This window comes from Xiphophorus maculatus, chromosome 1 (genome assembly GCF_002775205.1).
Source record: "Xiphophorus maculatus strain JP 163 A chromosome 1, X_maculatus-5.0-male, whole genome shotgun sequence".
Taxonomy (NCBI): Eukaryota; Metazoa; Chordata; class Actinopteri; order Cyprinodontiformes; family Poeciliidae; genus Xiphophorus; species Xiphophorus maculatus.
Window position 1 is genome coordinate 8,937,792 of NC_036443.1, and position 20,788 is coordinate 8,958,579.

Sequence of the window (20,788 nt, forward strand, 5' to 3'; positions counted from 1 at the left end):
ATTCTTGGTTTTAAAAAATTTCCCTTCCTAGATTCCTTTTAACAAGATGCAGGAAAAAATCCTGGTGTGATCTGAGCTTTTTTCCAACCATATGTAACATGGAGTAACTAAAAGTTAGCCAAAGAATGGTTTCATTTACACTCCGAGAATCTCAGATCAGCCCATGCCTTAATTCTGAAAATTAATAACGAGGAATAAGCCAATAACACCTTGATCTTACTGCCTTTTTATCCTAAAACCATTTATATCTTATGTATAAAATTGTTTGGGGAGAAAACAAGATGATCTAAGGCGCATCTTCATTATGCAGCCTGCATGGCTTCATAGTTAAATGTCTAAAAACAAATGTATGGAATAGACATAAACGAGGAGGTAGTTAAAAATCCATGCTTAGCAGCACTTCTTTGCTCCTTATTGTTGCTTACATTTGCTACAAAAATGTCTAAAAGTGCCAACATTGAGCACCAAAAGCAGCACAGGGCTTTCTAAATGAGCGAATGCAAATATTTAAAAAAAAAATAACAAAAATTCTAAATTAATCTGAAATGAGCCAAATGGCTTTATTAAAAATGTTTGAAGTTTTGAATGTGAAAGAAATTAGACACAGTGTAATATTCATTTCCCTTCTGTTATACGGTTGTATCTGTGTACATGTCTTGAATTTTTCTTGAGTTTGTTTTAAAAGAAAAATAACATTTACTTAAACATCAAAAAACACACACTCTGCCTCTTTGCTGTGGCTCAAGGGAAACCCATATGGACAAAAAACTGTTTTATTGTTTCCTTTTGCACATCTAATGATGGGGTTGTGCCTCATACTAAAAAGGTAAAAAAAAATCTCGCTCTCTTTTTTTTTTGTGTTTAATTGTTCACCATTTACGTCTGTCTGCCTGTAACAAGGTCCTGGTGTAGTTTCACCAAAACTCAGACAGGGGAGGCCAAAGATCTCAGAAATTCAGCAAATTTTCATACAAGCTTTAATGTCTGTAAATTTAGATTTTTTGTACATACAAATATGTCAAAATTGTAGCCCAGAGAAGGTCGGAGATTCATATTCTGTGACTTTTGAGTTTAAACTAGTCATTAGTGGCTGTGAGAACAAGAACATCCCCTGATTTGAATCTTTGCTCAATTCATTTTCTATGTAGAGTTTACTCCCAGCAATTACAAATTGAAAGTTGTTTTCCATGATGGATCTGTTCACTGTGTGATCTGACATTAGAGATGACCTCCCACGTAAAACAATATCTGAAATATGAATGGATTTATTAATCCTTTAGATATATAATAGAGCTAAATATCTTTTGTAGTATCTATTTATGCTGCTGCGTTTTTGTTTGAGCTCACTTTTTACAAAGTTTCCTTTCATTTTTATTCAGTTTTTAGAGCAGATTTAATATATCACAGTTCTGCGCAGACAAGATGTAAATAATGCTAACAACATAAATTACAAAAGTATGGATCAGCCATAAAACACCACGAGCACATAAAAGAAAGCGATGTGAATACAATCAATTGAAGACCAGGTAAAGGTGGAAGCTTTTTGAAGAGGTGTTTTTTTTCTTCCAAGTGAAAGGTATCCAAATGTAGGATGGCTTCGGTGAATTATTTATTTGGAGTAATAGCCACTTTGCCTGAAATTCACATCATACCGCATGGAGTCAGCAGAAAAACGTCCTCTGAGTGTGGAAAGTTGAGAGTAAATTAGCAATATTTGGGATTTAGTGCTAAATTAACAGATGTTAGCTTTCCACACCATGAAATTAGGTGACGGTTAAGTTTGCCACTTTGTTTTCAGCTGCACTACATTTGGGTTGCAGTGCAAAAAAAAAAAAAAAACACTGGTTGTGACTGTATATGGATATGTGCAAATGTATTGTTGGATTACACATGTTAACTTTTCCTTTTGAGTTTTTAAAAAAATCAACTAAAACAGTCTCAAGCATTTGTGCCTGCGCTGTTTTAATGGGACTGATGATGTAGGAATGATCTCGGGAGGCTTTGGCGGTGTCGCTGCACTCCTCTGCGTGTTGCCGTTTGTGTTGGGGCGTGGGCCACACCGCAGCATGATGGCGTCCTGGCTGACGGCCTGTGGTCGTTGGGGATGCGTCAGGCCGAATGTACCCCACAGAGACCTGGCTGTGCGAATGAGGATCCCTTTCTTGTAGCATCTCGCCTGGTGGGATTCCGCTTTTAAGTTCTGGACTGATGCCTGTCTGACAGCATTCTGGGGGTTCTTGGTAAAGCCACCAAACTAGCACTTTCCCCTTTGTCTGTCAGGGTGCAACCTAGGAACTTCTGAACAGAGCTGGGTCAACAATCCCAAATCCTTGGTGGGTTTTTAAATCATCCGTGTGATTTGGTGGAGTGAAAAAGCAATAACCTTTTAAAATAATTTCTATCATTGACCTTCAACTCATGAAATGTCCTTTTAGATGACTTGGAAATGGAGAAGAGGAGATTACACCAACCCGACGTACAAAGATCAACAAGAATGTAAATGTGTGGAGACAGAGGTGTGGGTTCGGTTTTCTAAAGTTCTGCCATAGTACATAAACCTTTACATTCGCTAGCCAGCCCACACAACAGCTGTTTCCTTTTCTTTCCTTCTGTCAGTATTAAGGTCTGTATCACCGTGTCTTGGCACATTCAGTGATGTCTGCTCTAAATATAGTTTGAATTCCTTTATTAAAAATAAAGTGAGTAATTTAGCTACAAAGCAGCAATCCTACAGCTGTCAGAGACAAGACATTTTAAAAGGCACTTTGTTGAGGTTTGTACTTGCAGTTTACATCACAGGCCTTCTTTGATGAAGACTGGGTTAGTTTTTATTTTAAGGTCACAGGCATAAGCATCCAGCCCCCAGCAGCAGAAGCAAAGTTTGTAGGGTTGGGACTGTTAGTAGGTTCGTACCATTGTCTGTCTGCATTTCTACTGAAACTGTTTGACTTCCAGTACCAGCAACATCACTTCCTCTAAACAAATTCTCAGAGGCACTTTTTGTTGTGGAAGATGTCCTGGTCTCCGCTGTGTTCCCAGTGTTGCCTTCAGCGTTTCCTCCAACAGACACGCCGTCCTTGGGGGGCTGCCGTTCAGAGATTTCCCCATCTGCACTCTTGTACCACTGGCACTGGAAGTCTTTTTTCCAGATCTCAGCTGGATCTGGTTCAGCCGCTTTAGTCTCTGCATCTGGCTGTTGGGTGGCTTCTGCTCCCTCTGCCTGAGAGAAAACGATAAAAGTAATCCTTTTGTTTTAGAAGATTAACTCCATTATTTTACATTTTACAGTGTCTGTCCTATCTAGAGTAGAGATAAATAAAAAGTCATTGACATTTCGGCGTGCTTGGTTGAATCTGTAGTTTTTATTTTTCTGTTTTGAAATTATCACAAAAAAGGTACTTTAAGAAAACAAAACAAAAATTAGGTCTGCAAGCAACTAGCTAATATTTTAGTAATCGGCAATTCTATTGACTATTCTATAATTTAACCACTTAAGCCTTTTTATATAATATTAGACATACTGTACATTAAAAAGGCAAACTGATAATTATATTCCTTTTTTTAAATAAAAAAAGTGATTGTCTAAAATGCAATAACACAGCATTCCCTTAGTGTACGCTTCTTCATTTGTGGCAAAAAAAGACTAAGAAGCTTTTATGTTTGTATTTATTGGCATTTTAAACATACAGTATATATATATATATATATATATATATATATTATATATATATATATATATATATATATATATATATATATATATATATATATATGACAAAGCTGTCTTTTGTACAGTTTTGGATGAGGGTGTTTTTTTTCCAGCAAATGTCCTCTTCTTATTCTTTGTGCTCCAGTTAACTATGAATCGATTACTAAATGAGTTGACAATTATTTCAATAACCGATTAACCACTATATATTTGATTAATCATTCCATCCTTATAGAAAATAGCTGTCAACTTCTGTTTATAGTTTACTGTAGCAGCATAAAATTCCCACCTTTGCACCTGCTCTGACAATATAAATCAGTGAAGTTTTTTTGTGAAGCACATTTCAGCAACATTGCAGTTCAAAGTGCTTCACATCATAAAAACACAAATTTACAAAGTCAGAGAACACACAGTATCAACATTTTGCTTTTAAAATCCCACTTTCCTACCTTTTCTGTGGACTTGTCTGCAGCACTGGGTTGGGACGGTAGATGGAGGAAGGCGGAGCTGTCTGGATTTTGACGAACACAGCGACCCTTCCCCTGGCAGAGGGAGGAGGAACAGGACTGAGTTGCAGTAGTAACGTTGACGGTGTAAGGGCCCAGGACTTTACGGACAAACACTGCCAGGTCTTGGCACTCTCTCTGGGGACAGAATTAGACATGAGCAGATGAAGCATGTAGGATGAAGGAGGCAAAAGGCTGAACAGGTTTGATTTATAAAGATCAGGGGCCCTGATTAGTGCACTCAGGTAGATATGCCAAATGATGTACGAGAAAGAGGTTGGAAGCAAAAATAAGACAGATAGATAAAAAAACGAAACAGTAGAAAGGTTCTGATTGAGCTGGAATCTTGAAAAATAATAACCTCTCACTTTGTCTTACAAAAGTGTTTACCCTCCAAGTTATTTTACAATTTTGAAACGACCAATTTCAATGTATTTTATGTAATAGATTAGCAGACAGTCGTTCTTAACACTTTTGCAAGTAAACATCTGATCTTCCCCGCAGCTTGATGCTGCCACCACCATGTTTCATTCCAGGGTGATAAGAAGTATTACAGTTTATTGTTTGCCACAAGCAAGCATGTAGAAAAATATATTATAGTCATATGGGAGGGAAAAAAAGAACTTTTTGTGTTGCAATGTTTCTTTTCAAAGAAACTAACACTGCACATCAATCTAAGTGCACTATGGAAGCACATGTTGGTGACAGCATCATGCTGTCAGGCTGCTTTTCCTCAGAGGGCACAAGAAATCTGGCAAGTTGATGGAACGGTGGATGGAGGTAAATGTAGGTCGGTGAGAGGTTGCAAATGACTTAAGAATGGGACAGAGGTTTGCCTTCCGGCAACACGGCCCTAAACATACAGCCGTAGCTACAAAACGTCAGCTTTTTGATAACTTGAAGATGGTAGAGAGCAACTCTGTGATAAAATCCCAGATGTATATGGAATATATCCAAAGTGGGATACTTGTATAATCATTTACACAGTGATTTCATATTGGTGTTTCTTATGTAGAGTACCTCTGTTTTCATCTCACTTCTATTCCAGATGACAACTCCTGCTGTTCCCATGGCAGCAGATTCTCCTATAGTGTTGATGAGGTCAGCCTTAAAAAAAAGAAAAGCGGGTTTTCCCAAAGTAGATTTTAGTCACTTCATTTATGGAATTGCACTCTAAGATTACTAGACAGTTTGTTTCTAATGTCTTACCTGTGATAGGAAAGTTTTACTTGAAACATACACGCTCTTTACCAAAGGAAAAACAGGCAGATCAAACTCTGCTCCAGCCACCGATGCTACTCGTAGTGCTTCTTTTATTTGTCTTGACAAGAAGGACCTGGCTGCCACCGTCCCACCCTGTAGAAAAATATAGATTTAAACAATATACCAAGTACAATTATATTCAATTACATTCATGTTTGGTTCAGACCACCACACAGTCCCCAAGTCCACAAAAATGGAATCTGTTAGTTATCTAATGTGAAAGTATACCTGCCGCTTCTCCAGGGTCAGGAGGGGGAAGAGCGCAGAGCTTCTTTTCCACAGCCACAGAAGCTCATCGTTGAGGGCCATCGCTGCAGGGGGGCACTGGCCGCTGTAATTGCCTAACTGGGTCTGGGCCGGGTCGCTGTTATAGCAGTTAGGGTAAGGGGAGAAACCCCACAATGCCTTGGGCCTCAACCTTTTAACTTCCCGCAGAGTCTCCACCATGACTGACTGAGCTGCTGCCTCAAAGTCCACCTGTGGCAAGATGAGGATATCTGTCAGAAATGTCCAATAAATTCCTGTAATCCACCTGAAATGGCTAAATCATGGCCATGATGATGTGTGTTTAAATAGACATGTTAGAACTAAATGGCAGAAATTCCTGAGCTATGACAGGTAGTATGAGAATAACTCCTCCGTACTTCTGTAACAGCAGCTTACATCATATTTAAATAATCTTACACTCTTTTCCTGTCTCTTTTGTACTCCCACATCTCAATTTTTTTGTCCTGACCTCCTATCCTTACCCGTGACCACTTCTCCACTTCCTCTGGGGTCCATTTAGGGAAGAAACCCCGGAGCAGTTTCCTGGAAGCCTCCAGGTACATTGCTTGTTTCTCTTGGTTTCTTGACCACTGGGGGACCCATTCGGCCCAACGAAGGACCCCCAGGCCGAGGTACCGGGGCGCAGGCAAAGCCGCCTCCAAGTCTTGCTTCGTCTTCTGCACATGCCCATCCAGTCGTGTGTACTGTGGAATCCCTCCGTTGATTGGTGTGTTTTTGTCCAGAAAATATGGGTAGTTACCCAGCGAATCCTCGTAAAAGACGGCTACTCGACCCTCTCGTTCCATGCCAAACGACGTAGGGTTTAGGCGACCGGCACAGGAAGAGTCTGGGATCCCCCAGAAGATAATGAAAGGCTGTCCAGACAGGAGTGGAAGACGGGCAGGTTCTGCTGGACCAGCATTACCAAAGGAACCGATCGAGAACAGTAGTAAAAATGAGTAAAACAGAAGTGTGCACTGTGTCTGTTTTGGTAGCGGCTGTGGATCTGGATGGAGCTGTGGTTCGGCCCACGCCATTGATGCAGCTCAGCTGTTCAGGCCCTCACAGCCAATCATGTTGCTGGAACACACAGTTATGAAACAAAGTCAATTTTGATTAGTGATGGAACAACGGTGAGCAGGAGTGACAGCTGTACAAATCACAAGATATGCTTAATTTTCTAGAAGACTCTGGGACACAGCTTGGTGTATGCTGAAGGTCAAGGAAACAGACAAAATAAGAAAAAAAGGATGTGCTGGCCTGGTTTCTTTCACAATTTTTACAGTTTTGGTTTTTTCCTTTTTGAGGGGGTTCAAAAACCACCTGCCTGCGACTCTACCAAACTGATAACCTCATTGGGGATATTTTGGGTAGTTACCAAACTCCCCAAAATATCATGCCTGTGTGAATACAACTCGCCTGAGGTGACATACAGCATACAACACGTTTCCTGTAAATTGTACTAACTTAAAGTGAATGTACTTTCATTTTGTTAATAAATCCAGTTAGTCTTATAGTTAGTCATAAAGTCTTATAGTTAGTCATTTTCAACATATTTCTATATTCTGACTATCTTACACTTAAATGTTTAAATATGTAAATTTTTAGTTAAAAAAATAATAAATAAATAAATAAATAAACAAAAAATGGTGGGTGGAAGTGTAGTTTGCTCAGCTGCACCCAAATAAGCAAAGTATTAGACTTGTATCAGCCAGGCTTTCACTGGTTGATGCCATTTATGGTTTTCTTTAAAGCCCATCATTAACTATGCAATTTTGACTAATTCAGATTTTCACGGACAAAAACACATACAAACTCATTTGTGTAAACTTTGTTTTCGTGTGGCATAGACACAAACATCAACCACAAAATTAAAACGTGTCACTTTTAATTATATCTATACCAAGACTCCTTGGTTTAGTTATGAATCCAACAAAGAATTGACTACAACATTTACCATATTATTAGATCAAAACAAATATCCCTAAGCTGTGATTTATTTGTGTATCAAAGTACAAAGCTGATTCTTTGCAGACCAAAAAGCATGAGAGGAATCCATTTTTTTAAATGAGCAGAAAAGCAAAAAAAAAAACAAATGTTCAGGAATTGACAAGGTGCTCATTGGTCAGAGCTGATTTGGATCAGTGCCACTCTGCAGTAAGGTTTGGATCTTATAACAAATCAATACGCAGAGAAAGCTTTTCATTATGGAAACCCAGTTATCATTATTGAGCTTCATTAGGGAGACATTTAGCTGATCGAAGGTAGATGAACTGCTCCACACAGTCTCTGAAAAGCCGGACTTCTCTTCAGCAAACAACTAAAACATCAGAATCAGAAAAATAGAACAAAATTGAATTATTTAAATGGCAGCTATTTATTTGTACAGTATTACAATTATGCTAAATTACAGTGGTGTTCATTATCTGTTTCTTTAGTTGTCTTTTAAGACCTTATTAGAGATAATGAATTCAAAGTTTTGTAAGGTTTTAAATGATGCCTAAAGATTAAAACATGTCTTTAAATGAATTTTCACACTCGTAGAATCGTAGAATCAGTAAAAAGATGCAACTTGATCCTCTTTTTTGCCTTATGTAATCGTTTACAGTTTTTTTAAATTGGCAACACAAGAAATCAATATTTAATATCTTCCAGCTTGTTTCTTTCACCAAGAAATTGTCACATTTTGGTGACAAAAGCTAAACAGTTGCTTGTTAGTGCTAGCGACTTTCGTCGTGGACACAAATAGCTGCATGCTTTCTAACAAGCCATTAAAAAAACGGAAATGTCCCTCTGTGTGAAAAGTGACTGGCGGAGACATAATAGATGCTGTTCTAAATGTCACCAAATTCCCCTAAAACACAGCAGAGAGTCCTGCATGTTGACAAAAACACAGATCGGGGACACCAGCATCGTCTTCCACTCATACCATGCAGCATGTCTGCTGCAGACATTTCTAATTATCCTGCCTCGTTATACTAATAGCTGGTCTAATATTTTTAAATACAAAAAATCGTAAAACCTAACAGGATAGTAGGTATGTGTCAGTCAAAATGTACGAGCCAAAACTTGTATCTGTTTGCTGCGTATTTTTGTATCTGAATCATTTGTAGCACAATGCTTTATTAAGGATGCCTGTGTGAATACAACTCGCCTGAGGTGACATACGGTAGACAACACGTTTCCTGTAAATTGTACTAACTTAAAGTGAATGCACTTTCATTTTGCTCATAAATCCAGCTTGTTCAAGGAAGTGCCACTGAAAATGTCAGTGTAATCACCAATGGAGGGTCGTGGTAATGAATGTTGACAGGTGTCAAATAAGCCTCCAGACATCCAACATTAAAAGCTACTAAGTCCACTGTGGTCAGAGGTCACACTACGGAGAGTCCTGCTGGTCTCTAAACTGAGCAGGTAGAAAAATGTGGGCAAAAACAAAACAGCAACTTGGGGTTACTGTATATCAGGGGTGCCCAAAGTGGGTCCTGGAGGGCCGGCATCCTGCATGTTTTAGTTTTCTCCCTGGTGATAGTAACAATCTTCTCAGCATGTCAATGTTCTTCTTAGGCCTTCAGATGAGCCACCATTGGATCCAGGTGCCTTAAACCAGGGAGAGAAATAAAATATGCAGGAAACATGAGTTATTTAGTAATGATTTTTCTTTTTTTTTTTGCTTTGAATGAATCTAGCATAGTTTTATTGTGGGTCATAATGAGATATTGCTCACGGGGGAAGCAATCATTGTTACTGAAATGAAGCCAACATGGAAAACATTAAGCACATCAAATGTAAAGGGCACATCTGGATTTCTGTTTTCACCTTTCTGTCATACTTAGTGTTGTTTTAGGATCTTCAAACTAATTTTAACTTCACACCAAGATAACCTGCATGAAGGCAAACATGAGTTTTCAAACAATGATTATATTTATTAAAAGGAAAAAAAAAAACAAGTTGTCCTGATGCTGACCAAGCAAAGCAGCCCCTATTATCACTATTTTTGACTGTCAGTAAGACGTTCTTTTCATGAAATACTGTTAGTTTTACATAAAAACTAAACCGGACCTTCCAAAAATGTCCAATTGTGTCTTACCAGTCTACAGAATATTTTCTCAGAACTCTTCGGGATCATGCAGATTCAAAAAAATGCTTTTTTGATCGAAGGTGAAATTAGTGTTGTTGATGCATGTTCACACACATGTTCAGCAGTGTTATTTCACGTATGAAATCTCCTATAGATGTTATGCGAACACTCTGATCTTTTGCCAGCTCTGTTCTAGGAGACATGTTAGTGGATTTAAAAGATTTGCTACTGAAAAGCAAATAACACGCTTCTCCGTTTTTAATGCATTCTGATTCAAGATTACCTTCTCTCTTAGCAATTTTTATACAAACAAAATTTCGACTTTTAGCAAAGATTGTTTCTCTCCCATCAACATCATCTCCCTTTTTCCAAAGTGACATTAATTCGGCCTGTAAGTGTTACCTTTTTTATTCCAATAGCTGTAATCCCATCATGATGGATGTAATCCCTATCTCTCTGCTTGTAGTGAGTGGTAAACGTGAGAAGTGGCTAATCTGTTCCGGATAAGCCTCTTCTCTGTGTTTACTTTTCTGTTTGCTCAAATGCTCATCTTGAATCTGCTGCTTCCTCTGTTCAAAGTTGGAAAAAAAAGCAATTTACTTTAAATTTATGTTTTATATTATTCTTTCTCTCTTTTTTTTATTTTTAAGATAATTTACTGATAAAATATCGTATTTGGGTTGAGTAGCAGGTTAAATACTTTTTTTTTTTAACAAACTACTTTAGGATTACACTTTTTAGCCTTCCCAGAGCAAAGTCATTTTTAGCAGAGAAACAGCATGTGATTTTTCTACGGAAAGTGTTTCCCGCTCGCACACAGTAAATGTGTTGCCTCTCCACCATGAAAGCTTCTAATCTGTGCCAATTAGATAAGAAATAAATAGAGGTCTGGCCTGCTGGGAATTTGATTTCTTTTTTTAAATAATCCTTTTACTCGCAAATGGAAGCTGAATGCTATCATCGTCATGCTGCTAGACGTTATTATTGCTTACAGGAAGGGTTTCTTTCAACCCAATGTCGTGTGTTTGGCTTTATTCCACTTCAAGATAGAAATCGAAGCTTTTCATTCTAAATTAGAGAACTTCTTTGATGTCTCCTTTATCGTATTTGTAGCCTTGAAGGTGTTATTTTCTGCCTCTCTTTGGCAGGGCCACGTGTTTTTTTGTTTTTATTTTCCTGTGGCGAGTTGCTCGATAAACATGGGAAAAGTGCGAGGAGCCAAGGAGGACGTGAAAGCGGCTAAGATTAGGACGATAAATGCGTCACTTCATCTGGAGGCCAACAAAAGGACCAGTTCAGCTAGGCTGCAACAAGTCAATGTTTACCAAAGAGTTAAATGGATTAGGTTGGACTCATAGAGCCGTTCGACCACACAGGAGCTGCCGCCAGTCGAAAGTTTGCTCAGTTTTTCTTTATGACACACGCACTCATCATCCACATTAGCAGAACATGTTTACAGCCAACGATGACATTATGACATTTTATATGATTTGCTAGTCCTTGAGAATTCACTTTATGCTCCTCCACGTTCAGAAAAAAAAAAGTTTCTCTTTTCACACGTGTCTGCATTTTCCTCTTTTGCTTTTCATGTTATTTATTGGTAAGTTAAACTGTTCAGTTTTATCCGGAAGCTTGTTGAAAGGCTGTTTACATCGTTTACATCAACTGTGTGATTGTGAGCATGAGAGGGAATAAAAATACCAATAGGTATTTCGTTCCATATAACACAGTAGGAGTGTAACCAGTAAACCTTTTATGGATGCAAAAGCAAGAACCCCCCACTTGATAACTTTGTGTTTCTGTGTTTGATATGATGTAAAGCACTTTGAAAGACCTTGTTGCTGAAATGTGCTATACAAATAAAATTTGATTTGATTGATTGATTGATCCACTTTACCAAAACTTGTTGAGCTACATCACAGATACAGTGGGTGTTTGATTTTTATGTTATGAAGCATTATTGATAAACTGAAGCTCTACGCTTTTTTTTGCTTCATGCAGAAACAGCTTAACAACCAATAAGTTCCCTTTATAGCTGGTGTTCCAGACATAAATACCACAACTGTGTCAAGCCAAAATAAATGTCCCTGCAGATTTAAAATGTTTCAAGCCCCACTGCATATGCATACAAACTAGCTGCTGTTTGTAATAAGCACACCAAAGAACAATGTTAACAGTATAATCTAGCTAATAATGCAAGTGGATTCTCCAAATGAATCACACAGTTCCACTTTGAACAACTACCGCACCTGTTCATGTCAGCAGCGTTGGTATTTAGTAGAGCTCATCTCTGCTGTCATGAAAAATCTCCTCCCACACCTCATGGACAAAAGCCTCCAGTTCCTTTTTATTGTGCTGCATTCGCCTTTTCCAAATCCAACCTGAGTTTTTCAATAGAGTACAGGTCTGTTGACCATTGTACTATCTTCCAGGACTTCTTCTGAAATCAAGCCTTAAGGAACTTTGAGATGTGCTTGGAGTCATTGTCCTGTTCGAAGCTTCAGATTCTTCATCGACAGCTTGACAGTTTTTCAAAGACTTCCAGATATTTGACTGAATTCTACTTGGCCCCTACACCCTGCATGCTTAAAAGGAGGGATAGCAACCCCACAGCACCATTGACCCTCTGCTATGCATCATGCTGTATTCAGCATGCTTATTTCTACCTCCTCCAGACGTACAGTACTGCTGATTCATTGGCCCAACAAGTTCTGGTTTTTCAGTCGTCACTCGCCAAAATAGAACCCCAAACCGTTTTGGGTTATTTATAAAGTTTGGGGAATATTGGAGGTTTTTGGCTCAGTAGCGTTTGTATGACACTGATGATATCAGTGCTCAGAAACTGAAACTGCAGTGGCTGCTGCCGCAAAGTCTTACCACAGGTTTTTTGATCACCTGCCATTGATACCTTCGTCTTCCTGCTACATCCAGGTGATGCAGCCACTGTTCCTTTAGCTCTAGCATGCGATGTAACTATACAATGTTTTGTTTCAAGCACACCTAATTCAACTAATGAAGCCATTGATTAATTGTATCAGATTGGTTTGAGACCACGCCTGATTTGTAAATGTGTGTTAAGTCAGTGTGTTCAATCATTTTCAGACAGCAGTAGTCTGCAAAAGTTGGATTTAAAGTGTCATTTTGACCAAAGCCTTAAAGGTAAAAATGTAAAATTTGTTAATCCCTAACACCTGAGCAATTTCGAATGGTCCATACGTGGGGTTAAAATAATTAAATGTTTTGTAAAGGTGGTTAAGTTATCTAAGTTTAGGGTGATGTATTCTAAGGCTACAGACAATACAATAACAAACAGCTGTAATAAAAGCCTTAAATCAGTCAAACTTATTTAAACTGTGTTGGAAGAACTTCTCAGTATTTTCGCACTGGTTTCTTGGAGCCTCCTGTGGTTTCTCCTCAGGTGAACCTGGCCAGGTCCGATTAGTAGGAACTAATGAGGACCACGCAGAAAAGCTGGATCAGCGTGTCTTTGTACGGACTGTCCAAACAGTTATGGGTGACTTTTAACGTAGTGTTTTCATTTCAAATTCAGGACCAGCTGGCCTGTTTTCAGAGATCTTGCTCTTATTTTTAATGGTTGGTGTTCAGGTCAGATTATGATGATGATTGTTGGAGTAGAGGAAGAAAATGGACTCCTACAGCCTTTTGAGTTGCTCTATCTTTGTCATTTTCTATTTTGTCCAGCAGCTAATGTTATTTAGCTGCTGGACCCATATTTCACCTCTTCTTGGGCTCTTTCTTATGAATACACATCATAACACCAATCATTTGAACATTGAAATATTATCCTATGATATTTGTTGACTTAGTATTTGGAATAAATCAATCAATAACTTAAGTTATTTTTTACATTTTGTCAGTAAAAATTCTGAAAATAACACTTTTATCTTGATAACACAATGCTTTTATGTATAAGGTCAAAAATACTTGTCTGAATACCATTCTGCTTGCTTTGCTAGGACGGCAAAACCATTTCTGTCGCACAAAACGAGTTTTAAGAGCCTTCGGCGGTGCCGTGTCAGTCGAAGGGAGGCAGCAGGGTGGACGGTTTGTGGCGACAGGTGGGAAGGGTTACGTTAGGTTGGATCAGACAGCAGTGCACACCAAATGTGGAACTAAATGCTCAAGGTTTGTGAGGTTAATTCCATAAGAAGAGTTCGTACAGCTGGAACTGAGAAAAACAAGGACAGCCCACGGTCATCTGCCTGTAAGGAGAAGACTGAGTCCTTGAGTTTAATTGAAATTTGGACTTGATACACATCCCAAAAGGTTTTACTTAATATTTACATATGGTGCTTGGCAAAACTGTTAATTACTTTTTTAATTCTTTTCAATTTTGTCCCATTGGAAAGAAAAACATCAGTATATATTATTGAGATTTTGTAAAATTCTGTAGATATTTACACATAAAAATATCAAAAGTGTGAGTACATTTGTTATCACCTGAGTCAGTACTTCAGCTGCAACTAAAGCTGTAAGAATCACAGGCCATTTCTCAAGATCCGCTCAGCCCCAGTTTTACACATGTTTGTTTATGACATTTTTTTTGTTTTTTTTTTAGAAATAGTTCAAAATAAGTCACATTCGTGAACATCAGCTTTCAGGCCTTGCAAATTCTTAATTTGATTGAGGTCTGGACTTTGACTGGGCCATTCTAACACAAAGCTTTGGCTTGTATGTTTAGAGTAGTTTTCCTGCTAGAAGGTGAACTTCTGCTCTAATCTCAAGTCTTTTGCAACTTTTAACAGGTTTGTATTGATTTGAACTTAGCCCCATCCGTAAGTCCATCAGGTTAAACCACTTTCCTTGTCCATTTTATAGGAATACACACCTACAGCATGATGCTGCCAGCACCATATTTTACTATTTTACACAGTGTTAGTTTCTGCCACACAATGTAATGTTTTGCATGTAGATCAGAAAGTTCATTTTAGGTGTTAATTGTACAGTGCAAATTTTTCCCTTTGTGGGAATAATAGGGTAAACTGGAAACATAAGTTTATGTGGGTTTTTTCAGTAACATATTCAGATTTTGTTCGTATATGCATATACATACAACTCCAAAATTGTGGGTGTTTTTGCTTTATCTTTCAAGTTATGAGCTACTTTGTGTTGATCTGTCATATAAAAATCCAATAAATATTAGGGTGTAAAGATACTGAAATAAGTTTAATAACTACACTGATTTTTCTCCCAGAATGTCCCTCAATATTACCTGATCCAAGTTATAAAAAGTATATTTTTTAAATTCAGTGTAGTTTTTGTTGTTCTTCCCAGAAAATAAAATTCAGTCTATTTTTAAAATACTGTTAAATAGGAATGTCTTGACCCAGAAATTTGTTGCTTTGTTTTAAAAAAGAAAAACCCATAAAATACCTAGAAAAAACGTCTTTATAGCACAAACTTTTATGCAAACAGACAGACTGGTGAACTGTTGCTATATTTTTGTAATTAAATCATTGAGTGAAGGGTTAAATTGCATTTAGCAATTAGATCCACCTTTTAAGATCCTTTAAAGCAAAGTAGCTCTTCACGTGAGTCCTTCGTTAGACGGCAGGTCAAGTTCACGTACAGCCTATGCATGACTGAGTTTAATATAAATCACTGATTTAATTAAAGCATACTCATTAATGTGATGGAGCAAACAAGGTATTCCCAGTAACTAGCAATGAACCACGCTCAATGAAAAAAATTTAAAAGATTAAAAAAGAAAAATGTCAAGTATACAAACCAGTTTACAACTTGATAAAGTTTTGAGTTCTTCTTGAGCAGTTTATCACTGCTTAAAAAGCAAAGTAAGCCATCCTTCACTCTGACTGATTCAGTCTACGGTGAAAGTTGGCCCGGTGTTTGGATCCTAGGTGGGGACAGTGTACAGTACATAGCAGCCTGTTGCCCTCTGCTCTGCTCTTTCCCCTCACTGCCTTCTCAGCAAATTTGTCAAAATGGCAAAAGTAAAATGTTTGATTTATGGTGCTGCAACAGATCTGCCTTGAGCACTTTCTTATTTCATAATACCATCAAGTTTCTTGCCATTATGTCTTTTATTTTCCAAAACCACGGTAAGTTCGGTCAGTGGACAGAGGGCCAGAGTTACCAAAATATTCTGTGGCTGTAAAGAAAATACAGTCACAAATGTAATATAAACACAGAAGCCCATCATGTTAGCTATGAGCTATGTTTCTGTGAAACACTAAACACCAGACTGGCTTACCGGAGCAAATAGCACATCTGACTAACCAGCTGATGTCAGCATGTTATGAAGCTTTCTATAGAGGGGAATACCAAAAAGTAATATTATTTTGTGTAATATGAACTTGAAAGCTACTTCTAAATTTAGACGATGTTATGAATTATGAATTTTGTTAAATTACATTAACAGACCGGATGGGTCAATTACATTAACAGCAGTAGGTATTGGTGGGAATAGCTACTGCTTTCAATCGAGATGATAGCACATATTTTTTGTCATATTTTTTGTCCGTTCCTACCATGTAGCCATTGCACTTCTACTCAAGTTTAACATACTGAGAGAATGTTTTGCTGGCCCATGCCTTGTTTGTTTCCCTTAAGTTTGCGTTTGAAATGTCCAAACTGAAATAAAAATGACTGAATTATATCCGTGTTGGCTGAATGTTCGAGGTATGTGAGCACATCTGGACAATATCCAGTCGCAATAATTGCTTCTCCCTCACCTCAAACCTGGGTTTGGGTTTCCAGGCAAATACAGTGAGTGAGTTTATTGATTAACAAAGTAAATGAAATGAGTATTAGAAGGCACTTGTGTCTTCATATTTTACCATCTGCACACTCGCTCAGCTCTCCAGTAAAATGAGTAGAACATTTTTTGATTATGCCAGCCAGCGTTTGACACAGATGACTTGTGGAGAGATTGAACCGTCTTACTCTTTACGTCTTTGTTAACCCAAACTTCAAGACATCAACATGCTAATCTAGTTGGTTAAAACAAAGTAAAAAAGCGGTCACACTTTTACTAGCTTCGGAGAAGATATGAAACACATCGGGTGAAACGCAGTTGTGATGTAAAAATGTGGTTAAAACGTCACATGGATTAAAAAACCCACTACCACCTTTACTCAAATTATTTAATTATGAATTAATTGTTGGACTTATAGATGTACAAATTTATTAACATGCTAAAGAGATCTAATATTAATTAGGTTTAATTTGACTATGCTATGTCACAGTACCTTATAACATAAATCAGTTAAACAGAGCAAGCAAAATAATTTACAAAGATTAAAACAATATTTAATATTTATTATCAAGTATAAAATATAAACATAAGAAAGGAAGATATATTTAACTTAGAATAATAAATTGTGAAATTAAAATTTTATGTCTAACAGCACTTATGAAAAGACAAAATAATTTTGAACATACTAAGTGTTAAAAGAGACAATGAAATCTTTAAATTCACACAATTACTTCACACTTTCTGCCTATAAATCTATATATATATATATATATATATATATATATATATATATATATATATATATATATATATATATATATATATATATATATATATATATATATATATATATATATATATATATATATATACTGTATATATATATATGTACATACATCTCTGTCTCTCATGTCAAGATCACAACAAGTCGCAGTTTTAATATATTGTCCTCCCAATAATTATGTCTTCCTTTAACTTGGAAGGTAAAATTCAATCTGCAAAACAGCAACAACAAAAAGTTATTTATATAAACAAGTGTGTGTATAGTTAGTTTTCATTTTTTTATTTATCGACTGAGCTCTGACTAGTCTGCTCTCAGATGTTTACATATTTAACGTTTACATATTTAAGTGTTAAATATGTAATGTGTTTATCATTTAGCAGTTTGCAAAGTCATTTAAAAAGACACTCAAAATGTTACAATTATAAATAAAATACAATAATTGTACCTTTAAATTCCTCCATATAATAAAACTGATTAAGATTTAATGCTGCAAACTATTAAACTATTCTTTGCTGCCATGTAGACTTTTTTTTTTAACTGTTGATTTTCCATTTCATTATTAGGATTATTGTGAAGGAGCATTTCCTTATTCCACTAATTCTGCTCTGACTTCTAGTCTGCTGCTCTCATGTGTGATCCTCCCAATCATCTAGTTAACCTTTTGTTATTGTCTCCGTCTAAGTACGGAAGTAAACTTTTCTTGGGATTGTCTACAGTCTTTGACTGAGCCATGTCTGAGCTTGTTCCCTGTCTTTAATCATTTGCCCACAAAACTCCTATAGGAGCTCTCCTATAATATGATGTACAAAGATTGAGGTTTATCATAATAAAGCTCCATCGATGATCCAAACTTTAGCATTCAGCAGTTTGTAAATGCAATATGTCTATTATCTTCCAGTGCGTAGTTAATACTAACCCTGATTTGATATGGAGTTACATTAATCCAGTTTAGGAAGTCTTCCAGAGCGTGTGTGCATGGATTAAAATGTTGCCACAGAGAACAATGTATAAAAACTTCACTTAGCTTAAGTCAGTTTAATCTGTACAACATAAAGCCAGGGCAGAACATTGAAAAATACAAAATATGTGAATGACATTTTTGCAATACTGTCTAGAAAGGGAGCAAGCTGTATGCTGATCACATAGGTTTTAAATTTGCAAGCTATATCATGACAAAATTGCTGGGGAAAAAAAATAAGCAACTTAATTACTGCTTGTGCTTGTACAATTTGCTCAAACACCGAACTAGAGTGACAAAATACAGGCTGTATGCACTGCTGGCAAGTCAATGAAAGTTAAACTTACCCAGGATAATATTCCTGCGTCCTCTATTTAGGACAAACACGTTTCTGCTCCTGGTTCTGAACTGGGTATTCTTCCGTCTTCAGTGTCATTGTTTACTCCCCTGGATACAAAAGGCAGTGAATACTGCTGGATTTGTGAGGGCATGGGTGAGCTGAAACATGCAGCAGAAAGAGGCTCCTCACACCCGGAGGAGGCAGACAGGAAAAGACGAGGAGGAAGAAAAGGAGATAAGAGGACAGAAATAGTCAAGAGAATTATAAGGTGTCAGGAGAGGAAGAGAAGGTGAAAAAACTAAGAAGGAAAGATATAAAAGAGGTATGAGAGGAAGCCAAGCAGAGATAGAGAAGTCATTTGAGGTCTTTCCAGGAGATTGAAGGATGCTTGGACAGCACCATGTGTGTGTTCACGTTCACAGCCAGGCTAAGCTTCCTTACTCAAAGATGGTAAGCTGGGTCAGTGTAGACCATGCTGCCTCACATGACCAGCGACGCTCCATGTAATCCAGTAATCCGCTGCTCTCCCACTGGGGCTCCTGGCTAGACAAAACCATCTCCTTTTTTAATTAAGTATAATTTTTAAGTTTCTTAAACTTCCCTCCTCCCCCTCCGACTTTTGTCCTCCCTCACAAATCCCAATCACCCTAATCTAGTTTACCCTCTGATTGAATCGCTTGATCTCGTTGGATCTTTTGGTAACACCGAAGCTGTGTGTGCATGGACTCATCCACTCGCGACACTGTAATATAGCGAGTGGATGTTCACACAATGAATGAACTAATTGGTTTTAGCAATTTAAAAATATATATTTTAAAAAACTGGTGATGCAAAGAGAAATCCGACTAGAATCTGACGATGTTCACCTTGTTCCATCCTCACAGTTTGGACGCATCAGAGCAAAGCAATGTCACAGTAGCAGCACGTCTCAACATTGTTTATCCAGGCTGCATGAGAGCGGGAGAGAGAAACACTTTTAGAAGATGCTAGGAAGTCTAACCAGGGCACGGCAATGTTGCTCTTATTTATTTATTTTTTTAGGTTTCTACTTCTTTATGTAATAGATGCTGGATCAAAAAATGTGGCTGACCAGTTAGAAATCTCAGCGCCATCTTGATTAATACTACAGCAACGTCAATATGGCCCTCATTTTTATAAATAGCATTTTTACAGTCACTACTCTTTTAGGCACAAACTGCTAACATGCTAATTGATAATAAAAAGCTAAAAGAATAAGAAAGCTAAAATAACCTATTTTAATGCTCTTCTTGTTCTTCCTTGTAGTCTAACTCTTTCAGAAAAAAATGGAATTGGCTAAAGCCTGAAATATTCTGGATCTGGCCCCAAACTTCAGAATCTATTTTAAAATAATCCAGTTAAAAATGGACCAAGTGCATGCACACAATCTTCCTTTATTCTCATCAGATAAAAATCCTATTTCCAGAGAAATGTTCACTTTTATTAAGAATCGAATATTCATCCAAGTCAGGGATCTTTTTTTTTTTTTTTTGCAACACAAACAGGCAGTAGGTCATTTTACAAAGAAGTAGAAGGAAAATCTTTGTTATTCCAGCTGCCAGTGCAAACAAATATCTCTTTTCACTCCAGCAGTACACCCAGGCATTGACCTTTGAAATGGCCACCTCTGTGTCCGATCGCCTCCCTTACTACCTCATTATGCACATTAAAAGATAAAATGGCATGTAATTAAATTACATTAAGTTCATAAGTAATTGCTTTTGCAACCAAACATCAAAATGTTCCCACACAGAGAATAAAAACAATAAATCTGTCCTTTAACATAAACATGTATGGATTGTTTTGAAGCCAAACTTTAAATTATAACTTAAATAACATGGCCTTCATTCTGTGCATTCACCCAGACGTAAAGTCTTTTATTTTTTTCTTTTCTTTGTATATTTCCGTGGCCTTGTATTTATGAAAATCTTACTTTTTATTGTATTTGTTTTAAGGTGAGTTTTCCTTCCATTTAAGAGATAAACTCCATGCTACAGGTTGTCATCACTCCTAATTAGCTCATGCTACCAAAAAGGGAACAGCCACTAATTATAAATTAGAGCCGACTAACTGCACCTTTCACCAAAGCTTTGTGGAGACGGTGATGCAGACACTTCTTCTTCACT

General features: G+C 37.3%; 1 protein-coding gene across 2 annotated transcripts; it reads right to left on the reverse strand.

Annotated features, from left to right (window-relative positions):
• Positions 1-1,348: 1,348 nt before the first annotated feature.
• Positions 1,349-18,819, reverse strand: LOC102238295 (hyaluronidase-2-like). Of its 2 annotated transcripts, XM_023338800.1 has the most exons (7): positions 18,652-18,819; positions 6,228-6,825; positions 5,707-5,955; positions 5,425-5,571; positions 5,236-5,322; positions 4,159-4,353; positions 1,349-3,220 (listed from the first exon to the last, which is right to left on the reverse strand). In XM_023338800.1, exons 2-7 carry the CDS (start codon positions 6,780-6,782, stop codon positions 2,840-2,842), a joined length of 1,614 nt encoding a protein of 537 aa, XP_023194568.1. In that variant the 5' UTR covers positions 6,783-6,825; positions 18,652-18,819; the 3' UTR covers positions 1,349-2,839. The 2 variants fall into 2 exon arrangements, with proteins under 2 accessions (XP_023194568.1, XP_014324669.1); XM_014469183.2 differs by lacking the exon at positions 18,652-18,819 and having other exon boundaries at positions 6,228-6,978.
• Between the last annotated feature and the right edge of the window lie 1,969 nt (positions 18,820-20,788).

What these genes read in the sequence shown, in the direction of transcription:
- LOC102238295 (XM_023338800.1), bottom strand. Translation starts at nt 6,782, where the DNA reads ATGGCGTGGGCCGAACCACAGCTCCATCCAGATCCACAGCCGCTACCA. An exon ending in GAAGTGAGATGAAAACAGAG is followed by an intron (nt 4,354 to 5,235) that starts GTACTCTACATA and finishes TTCTGTCCCCAG; the next exon opens with AGAGAGTGCCAAGACCTGGC. An exon ending in CAGACAAGTCCACAGAAAAG is followed by an intron (nt 3,221 to 4,158) that starts GTAGGAAAGTGG and finishes GTTTTCTCTCAG; the next exon opens with GCAGAGGGAGCAGAAGCCAC.